This window comes from Pinus tabuliformis, chromosome 6, assembly GCF_031772625.1.
Source record: "Pinus tabuliformis cultivar Carrire ecotype Pingquan chromosome 6, CPIR1, whole genome shotgun sequence".
NCBI lineage: Eukaryota > Viridiplantae > Streptophyta > Pinopsida > Pinales > Pinaceae > Pinus > Pinus tabuliformis.
Genome location: NC_142292.1, coordinates 684,939,835 through 684,951,955, shown reverse-complemented (window position 1 = coordinate 684,951,955; position 12,121 = coordinate 684,939,835). Strand labels below are relative to the sequence as shown.

The 12,121-nt window shown below is 36.4% G+C and overlaps 1 protein-coding gene across 3 annotated transcripts in view; it reads left to right on the top strand.

The window, feature by feature from the left end:
- The first annotated feature begins 4,811 nt into the window (after positions 1-4,811).
- LOC149260503 (phosphoglycerate mutase-like protein 1) overlaps positions 4,812-12,121 on the top strand; it is a 219,917-nt gene continuing 212,607 nt past the window's right edge. The window contains exon 1 of one of the 3 annotated variants that reach the window (XM_089420780.1): positions 4,812-5,074. In XM_089420780.1, coding sequence (XP_089276906.1) covers positions 4,936-5,074 — 139 coding nt within the window. In that variant the 5' untranslated portion in view covers positions 4,812-4,935. Of the gene's footprint in view, positions 5,096-10,697; positions 10,775-12,121 lie in introns of those variants that run through there. The other 2 variants (XM_089420776.1, XM_089420782.1) reach the window with 2 other exon arrangements.

The following is a 12,121-nucleotide window of genomic DNA, read 5'->3' as shown; positions in this document are numbered from 1 at the left end:
GAGTGGCTTGTTGCCTACTTCTTTTTTAGTTTCCTTTTCCTCCATGGGAAGGCTTCTTTTTTAGTTTCCTTTTCCTCCATGGGAAGGCTTCTTTTCTAGTTCCTCTTGCCTTGGCAAAGGTGGTTGAGATGAACTTGTAATGGTTCCTTTTCCACCAAATCTAGGCCTTCATGCCTAGGCCTTTATTGAGCTATAATGAGGAATACAAACCCTTGGATTTTTTTGATTAACCCCTACCTATAATAGCCCATTTTCCTAATAACTTGGAACTAGTGCATCTAGTGTCCTTTTTGAAATCACCAAAATGCTCTTGAGAAAGGGTTTTGAAAAGTGAGTTTTCCATGCTTGACTTTAACATGGTGCTAGCCTTTGGAATGACAAGAAAAGGGGAATTCTTGGTCTTTTGAATATTTTTTTTATAGCTTCTTCAATGCATCTTCCTTCAATACCAATTCTCAGTATAGATAAGCAATCATTTTAGTGAAACTCTCCTCTTACCAATTATCTAGTTGAGTGAATTTCTCCCCTAATTGCAACAACTACAATCTACTCTTGTCTATTTCTACCCTCATGATGGTGAAGGAGTCTTAGCATTTGGCAAGTATTTTTTTAGCTCATTTTCTTTCTACCTCCAATATTGAATTTACTCTTAGATCTACTTATTGAGGCATCTTAACTCTTATAGTTTCTCTCCCTTCAGAGCTTTGTCCATGCTAGCTACTTCAAGGTCTCTAATGAACTAGGCTCTATTGCCAATATGATCCATAAATGGTAGGCCTATGGTTTGTCTGTCTCCTCAACATGGAACCTCTAAGGAAATAAAAAATTCTTTTATGTAATATCTCTGTTCAATGAGAACTTTGTAGTTGCTCCATTTCTAGGATGGGTTATACAAGCTTGCTCATCTAGTTGTGTTTCCAAAGCCAATTCTAGTCACTATCTTCAAGTGATTTTTTGGCAATAGATCAATATCAAACATTGTAAAATCCAAATAAGATATGATGCGATTATAGATAGGTTGAATCCATGCCTCTTTAACTATCATTTGTTAATTAGTTGCAATACTTGATTTCAAATTCTAATGAACAAAAGAGACATTCAATTGAATAAAACTTTGGTTATTTAAATGAGTCTACATAACACTAAAACTGTGTTCCCCAATTGTATTCATATATACTTTTATCTCTTAATACAAATAATGTTAATTTATATACTATCTTAACAAGAAGTTTGTAATGTCATATGACATGCCTTCACAAGTATTAAGATAGTCACACACAAAGAGACTTCATCAACGCACAGGGAATGAGACAATTCCAAAAGAATAATGAATGCCAAAACTACCACCAAAGAAATGCTCAATTCACTTGCTTTAGTATTATCTGACTACTAATGACCAAGTGGATAACTCAAGCATTTAACATAACTAATTTGTGCGTGTGTGTGCACGCTTTTAACATTAAATGGGATTATGAGACAACCTTCAAAATGCTGAAGCTTATATAATGACAAACTCACAAAGCTATGTGCATTAGCTAAGGTAAATGCCAAGCATCAAAAGTAATGCCCATGGTTTACTTAAACAATGCAATGTTGTCTACTTTACAATGTTTGAATAAAACTTAGTTCAATTGTCATTTGGTTGCTCCTAATAAATCTTAAGAGGGTAAGAAAAACTAAGCTATGGATGATAAGCAAAATTGTTGGTAAGAGATATAAATGAAACTTGCCTAACCCATTCATTGGTGATATGAAACAATCATATAACAATGAAACCAAAGGCAATGCACTCTTACCCAAGCTACATATAACCCATATAAATGTGCATTGTCTCATGATGGCTCGCCGAAGGTGAGTATAGCCTCAAGATGGTTTGTTGGAACTGAGTACACTCCTAAGAAAGAGAAATACATGGCTTGCAATTTTAGAGATAAAAAAAACAATGATTAATACATAGTTGTTGGTATTCATAGAGTATTAATGGAGGAAATCATTTTTTAGTGATGCTAACAACAATGCAATGAGGGATTAATCTTTAAGCAATTAATGTAACTACACGCCACCTGTTAAATACATAAAATAGCTTCTTTAACCCACATATACAAAATTTAATATGACATATGGAGAAATTCATCACATGACTACAAAATATTTACCTTGAAAACTCGTGAGCTACATTATCAAGCATAGGTGCATTTTGACCATCCCAGAGTTCTCCTTAAGATCTAGCAAAATTTTTAATGGGGTTATCCAATGATCAATATTTAGAGCCTAGAATGCTCTTGCAATAGAGTGGTGCAATGTTCAAGTCTCTCTCCAACCATGGTCAAAGTGGGTATTTGTACCACATTAATGTAGAGTTGAGGTTCAAATTTGTGCAATGAAAAGCATGCATCATCTTAGACTTGCATTTTGCCTTGTTTGCTATAATTGTATTTTAGAAGTTATTCTTTACCATATTGTGAACTTGAGTCATCACTATTGAAAGTGCTCAAACTTATATTAGATATAATTTGATAGACTAAGATGCCATTGAAGGAGGAGGTAGCTTAGCACATCTAATTTGATAGTTAAGCTATGCTACAATGTTGAAACCTAAGGAGATATGTTGGGTGTGTCCCCACAAGAGGGTCTCATAAGCCAAATCAAAAGTGCTAATTAGGTTACAACCTTAAAATTGCCTTTTCCCTTTAAAATGTATAAGTCTAAATGGCCTATTTAATGTGAAAATAACACTTGCTATTATTGAAATTCATATGTGTAAGTTTTTGTATGATGTTATTTTCATGACATCGCATATGTGATTTTGTTGGTTATTCATAGTACACGCTTGTTAGGTAAGGGTATTTAGATAATGAAAGTCATAACAATCAAAATTTGGTGAATGGCACTATCATATGTAAACTGGGGATAATTCCTAACATTTTTTTGGGTTGTTAAGCCATTTTTACATGAGAGGGTTGATCTCCTTACAAGATCCATGCTATAACAAAAAGACCTACGACATGACATTATGACCAAGGAGTATCTATCGTCAAACTCAACGAAGGCTTTGCAATTGGCCCCATTCACAAACATTACGTTTGCACAAGGACTGCCATTGACATCACCTTTGCTTAAGATGGAACTAATGCTTACCACATTAATAAGGCATCACAACTTGAAAAAGATAGTGAAATGCATTTAACATGGCCTTATCCTCATAAAGTTTTGAACTTGGATCATCTTTTTGTTTTTGCTAAATAAACACAAAAAAATGATTCCAATAGAAAATTGACACAAAGATACAAACATCAGTGATCTTTTGGAATTTAATAAGAGGTTTCAAGTATCCAAAAAATAAAACACATGTGTACCACATAGACATTTAATAAGCTCATTACTAAAATAATTATAAGCAAAATCATTAACGTCCATTTGACTATATAGAATATGAATATATATACTAACATTTTTTTTTTTTTTTTTTGGGTTATGAAAATAGCTTTAAAAACAATCAAGGTGACAAGCAATCAAGGTTGACGAAAGCGAGTGCTGTCACAACCCCACCATGGTTTGATTCTTCTTACATCACATGGCCATTTTCCTAGAGGGGTTGATAGGGTATCATAAGGGTTTTGTTGTTTATTAAATAATTTGTTAAGGTCATTGAGTTGAGCCCTGTGGTAAAAATATATATTGTGAATAATGTCCAATCTCTTTTGATACATGGTGGATGTCTATCATTTAAGTAAATTAGGAAGCATATTTAACACTTTTTTTGGAAACACTAAGTTTCAAAAAAACACATTTTGGTTGAATTTATGAAAATAAAAATTGGAATTTACAAATGAAATCACTCATCAAATTTAATGATTTTAATAACTATAAATTACTCATGTTTTTTGTTTGTTTGTTTATAGTTAGACTTTAGCTTAGGTTAGGGTCAACTCAACTCTTATAATGGATAGAAAAACGGTCTACTCATAATAGGAGGCTATTGCCAAAATTGTGAGAAACTTGGTCGAGCTTGAATGCCCTTTGAAATAATTTAATTACCCCAAAAATAACTTCTATTATCAACTTTTCCCATAATATTTAAAACCGAAACTTAATAAAAACTAAACCCATTCATAAATTATATTTCAATTGAAAAACAAATTAACTAATGAAAACAAGTCCATCAAATACAATAAATTGAAAAACAAATTGGCTCATGAAAACAAGTCCATCCAATACAATAAATTGAAAAACAAATTGGCTCATGAAAACAAGTCCATCAATACAATAAATTTAAATTGCAGATTCCACCAAAAATGAACAGCTTGGATAACAACTATGATTGCAGATTCCACCAAAAATGAACAGCTTGGATAACAACTATCAAAGAACAATGGTAAAATACTTTTTATTTCAACGTCACTGTAAAATAATATAATGATCCATTGAATAAATACCCACTCTGCTACTATAAGACATATTCGGTATTTTGAGTTCGTCACTGATCGAATGTCAACGTCGACGCTCTTTTAAGATCAGTTCGTAGCGAATCTGACATGAGGCATGACAATTCATGGTCACGAGGAATTCATGAAATCAACTGGACGAAATGCCATGGCTTCCCTCTTTCATTTTACAGTGCAGAGACTGATAACTCCATGCCACATACCTTTTACTGCTGTTCCCAAGGCATTTGATTGTGGACCATCCACGTAAAATGTGTACACGTGGCATGTCGCATCTCGCGGATGGAAAGGGATATTCCAGAATGAACCACTAGCGGGCTGGTCGAATGGTGCAGGGACACACGCACGGAAGATTAAAAGTCAGGCTTTCTATGGTAACGCAGACGGATGCTTTTTCTCTTTTCTCGAGAGGAATGCGGGGACGAGATCCCCTGCAAGATACGTTTACTTGTGATTCCAACTATTAAACGTCGAGCTCTTCCATATAAGGATGTCGGTTCTTTTGTTTGGCAGTCCACCTCTTTTGTCTCCTTGTATTGGCAGTCTGAAGGTTGGGGACCCTGCGAGGCGGATTTCACAGAGGAATTCAAAGAGGACGTCTGCCATCTGTTGCAGCTCCATTACTAAAGGTTCGCTCATTCATTTCTCAGGTGAATGACGTTTTCTTGAATTGTATTTTGTGTGCTTTGCGCAAAAAGTTCTCTAAATCAGAAGCAATGGGTATGATTCTCTGCCATTAAAATGGACAGAATGTCTGCAAACCCATAAGAACAATTTACATACAGGTTGACGGTACCAGGTGTTCGTGTCATATCTGATCACTAGAACGTCACAAGGCATTGTACAAAATGGTGGCCACGGTGTGTCCCATGTCTACTTGCTGAATATCCGTGCCCTGGCATCTTGATAATTTCCATAGCTATTCATGATTACCACAACAAGATTTACTGGGTAGAAACGAGACTAGATAGTCAAACTTCTAAAACAATGAACTGCAAATATCAACTATGGTGTATCGTGTATCCAAAAGGATTAATTAGCATCACCACTTTCAATCTCATCAATATCTTCAACATTTTGGGGAGAAACCCCCTTTTTTTCCGTCTTCGATTGGTGTGTTCTGTAGGAATGTTTCTGTTGCCCGTGTCCATTTCTTCATCGTCGCTGGGAGGTATTCTACCTTGAATCCCCGGCATTCCTTCCAGACAATAAAAATGGGCTTCCATTCGATTATAGACCATTTCAACCCTTGTGTCCAACTGCTGCTCTAGGTGGATGACCTGTTCCTGTAGGCTACAAATCTGCTGGTTATTTCCATCCAAGCAAGTGTTTCGTTCGAAATTCTCAGTTACCATCATCTAAATGAGATGTCACGTTGCTCAAAGCTTCACAAACATACCATCATCATTATTATTATTTCAATAAACTGGATTTATAGGTATTGATTTTCACGATAAACCCTTTATTCTAGTTTCAGACCTGTATTCAAGGGTTTGATTATAACAATTAGTTTGGAAAACTTCGATTATACAATATTCGAACCATTGTGTCCAATCGTTGCTCTAGGTTGATGACCTGTTCCGGCAGGCTTCATATCTGCTGGTCATTTCCAACCAAGCAAGTGCTTAGAAGTTAGATCACAGTTCTCAGAGAACACCATCTAAATGAGATTTCACGTAGCTTAAGGCTTCACAAACATATGGCCATCATCATTATTGTTTTTCATGGTGAACCCTTTATTCTAGTTTCAAAGTGTTTGATTATAACAAATAGTTTTAGAGGACAGATGGTATTTAAAATAAGCTCAAAAAGTAAACATATCCATTAATTTTTCAATAAAAATCTAATTTCTTAAATTTTCGGAAATGTGTTATTTCCTTTAAAGTAGAGTCATTGATTTTGTAAGTTAACCCCTTATTCTAGTTTCAGCCTTGCATTCAAGAGTTTGGTTGCAACGAATAGTTTCAGAGAACAGAATGAACTAAATTGTGTTTGACGACACAATAATAGTCTAGGAAGGTTTTTTTGAGTATGGAAAGTTGAATAGAACTGGTATCAGTTAAGATTAAAACGGTTGGTAAGGACTATGCAAATGAAATGGAAGGCATTTTGATTAAATTGCCAAACTGTTATTAGATTAATATTGTTTCAGGTTTATAGGGTATCAAAAACTCTAAAAATTGTTATTGGCTCAGCATTGCCCCAGGTTAAAAAATTGATATTGATTAATGTCATTAGAGTGTTTTTTGATTTATTGGTTCCTTTAATTATTAACATAAATAAATATTTACATAGGCATTTTATAAAGTAAAGTGGGTTGCCATCACAAAAGACCCACTATGCTATTATCAGTCCTTTGGGTATAGAAATAATATATGAAGATTTCATTATAATATCCGACCAATGATAACATTAAACAAGTTCAAGACCCCAGTTTAACCAAAATTCCAATAAGCAAGAACACGAAGGATCCCAACATTGAGTAGTAGACTATCATGGTCCTTGGGGATTGGCCTTTAACTATAAGCAATAGGTTTGGATCAACAATAATCAATTCCCAACTATAATTGTTGGGTTTAGAGGGTGTTTTTCCCTTGGAAAGGCAAGTAGATTGTAGGGAACGTATCGTTTTTCTATATGGGTTGGATGCCTAGCAATGCTGATGTTTCCTTCTCTCTCACACTACTGGCTCATCTAATGCTGTGGCTTACCATGTGACTGCTGTGACTGAATTGAGTGCGTTGGAAGGCTTCATGTGGCTCTATGCTCATAGTACACGGGGCACCTCCCTTGAAATGAAGAAGCTATCATAGGCGTGCCACATCCATCTCCATTTTCTGCACTTATAAAAGAATCTACATGTACGAGCTCACATGAATTATGGAGTTAGCATACCAAGAGAAGGATCTAGTAGGTTATGCGTGATTAAATAAGGCATGATTTCTTTCTTCCAGATGAAAAAGATAATTTCTTATTAGCTTTCATGAGGATTGAAGCCTCATAAGCATTCTGCACTTATAAAAGAATCTACATGTACGAGCTCACATGAATTATGGAGTTAGCATACCAAGAGAAGGATCTAGTAGGTTGTGCGTGATTAAATAAGGCATGATTTATTTCTTCCAGATGAAAAAGATAATTTCTTATTAGCTTCCATGAGGATTGAAGCCTCATAAGCAATGGGCGTTTATCCTCTCGCACAGTTGCTTTCCATGATATGGAATCAAACATGAACTGACCATAGATTGACTCGACCCACCCTAGGTACATTTAGTGAGGGAAATAACTTAAGAAGGTGCTTGAGCATTTCTTCTCCATCACATGGTAAACATTTAAAGTGTGAGACTCCTTGGGGTGTAAAGTCTTATGCGAACAATCAATCTCTAACAATATACATGCACACAGGAATGCATCTCTTGTAAATCGCCTATCAAATTGAGTGGGGTGGGGGCCTATGTGGGCCTATGTACAATTATAATGAAAAGGGTACAATGAAAATTTTTGGTTGACATACTAATATAACACTAGAAATGTAATAAGTCAATATCTAGGACATAATAAGGGGTTTTATGCTTAACATGCACTCCTCCTTCAAGTAAGTGTTGTTATTGACACTTGACTAACTATAAGTGTTTCTGCATGGATATCCTTTTTCAAACTTTCCATTTCCATTTGTTGATGTTGTTAGGTTCCTTTTACTTCCACTCTATACTTTATAAAGTGAGCTTAACAACCCATAAGGAAGCTATTAAGTTATGGTATGTTCTATGTTTATAACAGTTTACTTCTTTTTCTTATTATATTCTACAGATTAGCAATCACATGTACATAAAGTAAAGTGCAGATAGAACATTAAACGATCGATAGAAAACAAAGACACAAGATGTGGCGGCTAGCTAGGGACAAACCCCACAATGTGTAGGGAAACCCTTTGATCAAATCTTCTTTTATCTTCAATAATTCAGCAGAGAGAAATAATACAATAAATCTGATTTATATCAGCAGTAGCAAACCCTAGATCAACAACATCAACATTAACAGCTTCATCATCAAACTAGGGCAGACGATATCTCAGAAACCGACTGTCGGATCGGCTTGATTCCACCACCAAAAGTTGCGGCTTTCAGAGGAGGTTCAGATGAACCTACAACGCAGTTCAGATGAGGAGATCTTCTAGTCCGCGCAGGTCAAACTTCACTTATGCAGTTGCAGCTTCAGTTTCAGCAGCTTCCTTCAAACTAGGGCAGTCGATATCTTGCAAACCGTCTGTCGGATTGACTTGATTCCACCACCAAAAGTTGCGGCTTTCAGAGGAGGTTCAGATGAACCTACAGTGCAGTTCAGATGAGGAGATCTTCTAGTCCACGCAGGTCAAACTTTACTTCTGTAGTTGCAGCGTCAGTTTCAGCAGCTTTCTTCAAACTAGGGCAGTCGATATCTTGCAAACTGTCCTTTGGATTGACTTGATTCCACCACCAAAAGTTGCGGCTTTCAGAGGAGGTTCAGATGAACCTACAACGCAATTCAGATGAGGAGATTTTCTAGTCCACGCAGGTCAAACTTCACTTCTGCAGTTGCAGCTTCAGTTTCAGCAGCTTCCTTCAAACTAGGGCAGTCGATATCTTGCAAACCGTCTATCGGATTGACTTGATTCCACCACCAAAAGTTGTGGCTTTCAGAGGAGGTTCAGATGAACCTACAACGTAGTTCAGATGAGGAGATCTTCTAGTCCACGCAGGTCAAACTTTACTTCTGCAGTTGCAACTTCAGTTTCAATAGCTGCCTTCAAACTAGGGCAGTCGATATCTTGCAAATCGTTCGTCGGATTGACTTGATTCCACCACCAAAAGTTGCGGCTTTCAGAGGAGGTTCAGATGAACCTACAACGCAGTTCAGATGAGGAGATCTTCTAGTCCACGTGGGTCAAACTTTACTTCTACAGTTGCAGCTTCAGTTTCAGCGGCTTCCAGCTTCACATGTGTGAGGGAGAGACCCTTTTTTGCGCAGTAGAGAAGAGACTATTTTCTGCGCAGTAGAGAGAGAGAGATGTGATGAAATGAGTGAGTCCAAATGAGGAAAAGTCCTTCTATATTTATACACAACGTTGGTGTGTGAATAGATGCGACTGTTGGGCTTCTAAGCCTACATGAGTTGTAGGTCGGCTTGATAATAATTCCATAATCAAAATAAATTCATATCTCCATGAATACTTATCGGAATCGGATGATCTTTATACCAATCCTACACCTTTTGACGAGAGGAATCTAATAAAAATATTATCAGCCATGAATAAGATGACCCACATGAAGTTTTGCCCTAGTTGCCAATTTTAACAGAAGCCTTCCTTGTCTTAGGTTTATCCTTTGTCTAATGCATAGAGTAGTGACGGTGAGGTGATAGTTGCCATCTTCCTAGTTGCACATGTTTCCATCTTAGTGTTAGGACTTTTCATCTTTGGGTGTGAGATCGTGTTTTAACATTTTGGCTATATTGCTGGGAAAAAGTCCATTCATCAGATTTAGTAGTTAGCTACATTTGAAGCATATTGAGGGTCTTTCTGGTTGTGGCGACTCCATTGGGGGGGAAATTTATTTTTCCTATTCTAAATTTGAAGACTAGTTGTTTGTTGGGTGAAGCAAACAACTTTTGAAGGCATCAAGTTCACCTTGGCAGATCTGCAAGCACTCTATTTTGATTAAGTATGAAGACACATCATGCATTTTGCTGGTTTTGTATTCAGATTTGACCTCTCATATTAAAGAGTAGTATGTAAAATGTCTCCATGGGAGTTTCATGAAGTTTCTCTTTGCTTTGATCTAAAAGAAATTGTTGGATATCCAAATAAACTTCCTCTCAAATGAGATGAAGATGTTCCAAAATTTTATGGTTATTCTCATGTTAAACATATTGTATTATTTTTGATATATGCATCAAAGCTCAATGCAATACATGAGGATGTTCTCATTAGGCTATTTATATTCTCTTTGGAGGAAGATCAAAAAGCTTGAGTTAAGCATTACATTGGTCCTAGGACAATATCATATTTTGTAGATTATATCAAAGTTTTCTTCAAACGTTGGGGTCCTCACATACAAAGCTTTGAAAATGCCCTTAAAGTAGTCATGGCAGCCCTACAAGAAAATGAGAAAATAGCACAAGATTTCAAGTATGAGAAAGATTTTGATTTGGTAAGACATGATTTAGAAATTTTCCATAATCATTTCCAGTCATGTGTAATCACGTATAATGCAGATTTGGGGCAGGAAGTAGAGCATGTTCTTGATCAAGAACATTCAAAATTTTTGCAATCATGTGTTGAGGATGAATTGGTGCGTACTACGTAGTTCATAAAATTTTCAGCTTTGTTCTCCTTTTCACATCATAGATTTACTTCAGCACATTAGTTGTGTTTATGATCACTTTCAACCATTTTCTATTATAAACAATTCAGAATTGTTTCAAATCATGAATGTAAAAAATGCTGGAAATTTCCAGCCACCAATATTTTCAAATTTCTAAGTATTCTCATGTGAAATTTGGCTCGGATTTGGGTTTTCAAAGCTGGAAATTACTAGGTATAGCATGTTTTTCAAGTTCAAATTCATAATAGTAATTTCCAGCCATCATTAAGTAGGATATGAAGTGTGATTTGCAATTGTGAAAGCATTTTTGAATACGGAATTTCCATGCATACTTCAGATTTGTTTTTGTTGAAGTTGCCCACACCCTGGTTGCTTTAAGGTTTAAATGAATATTTATATGCAAATTTGCCTTTGTAGATACATTTAGAAAATGTTTTGTAGGTTGTTAAAGGGCTGCAATATGTATTTTCTAGACCTTATCTCAGTTCTCTACAACAATAGATCAACATGGCATGTGCTGGGTCATGCCATACTTCTCCAAAATCTTTTTATTGGCTACTATGCTCATGATGTACCACTTTATTGTAGCCTTTTTATTATGTTTCCTCCAGCTCATGTGTTCATGGCGATGAACATTTCCTTGTTTTGGTTTATGATCAGACATAACGGAAAACATATTAGGTATAAAGCGAATTCGTACTCCAATTTGGAAGACAAATTATCAATCTTTGCAAACGATGCTGCCTGCTCTTTCTTCTCCTTTTTGGACATTGGGTAATGTAGTGACCAAACTCACCACATCTGAAGCACTTGATCTTCCATAGATCTTTCTTCTTTTCTTTCTCCTTCGAGCCTTGTCCCTGACTAGGACCTTTCTTTGTCTTCCCTTTTGATGCAAGGGCTACATTCTCCTCATCCTTCACACTCTTCAGTCCTTTGCTACTGTTGCCGCTGATATTGCTATCAACCAGAGCAAGCCTCATCTTTTCTTGTGTGAAATCAATCCACAATTGATCCCATCCCTGCAGGTTAACTCGTCCAGTGATACCTTGGAAGATGGTAGCCCACTCCTCGGTGAAACCATTAAGAGCTGTATCCACTAGATCACTCTCTTGAGGTGCTTCTCCAACTGTTGCAAGCTCATCTTGGACATTCTGAATCCTAGTGAGATAAGGAGTGGCCCCTTCATCCTTATGCATCCTGGTGGTCCTCAACTTCTTCAAGAACATCTTCCGGTTCTCGGAAGGATTCTGGAAAAGCGTGGCGATTGCATCCCACATTTCTTTGGTCGTATTCTTGGTCGCTAAGTGTGAG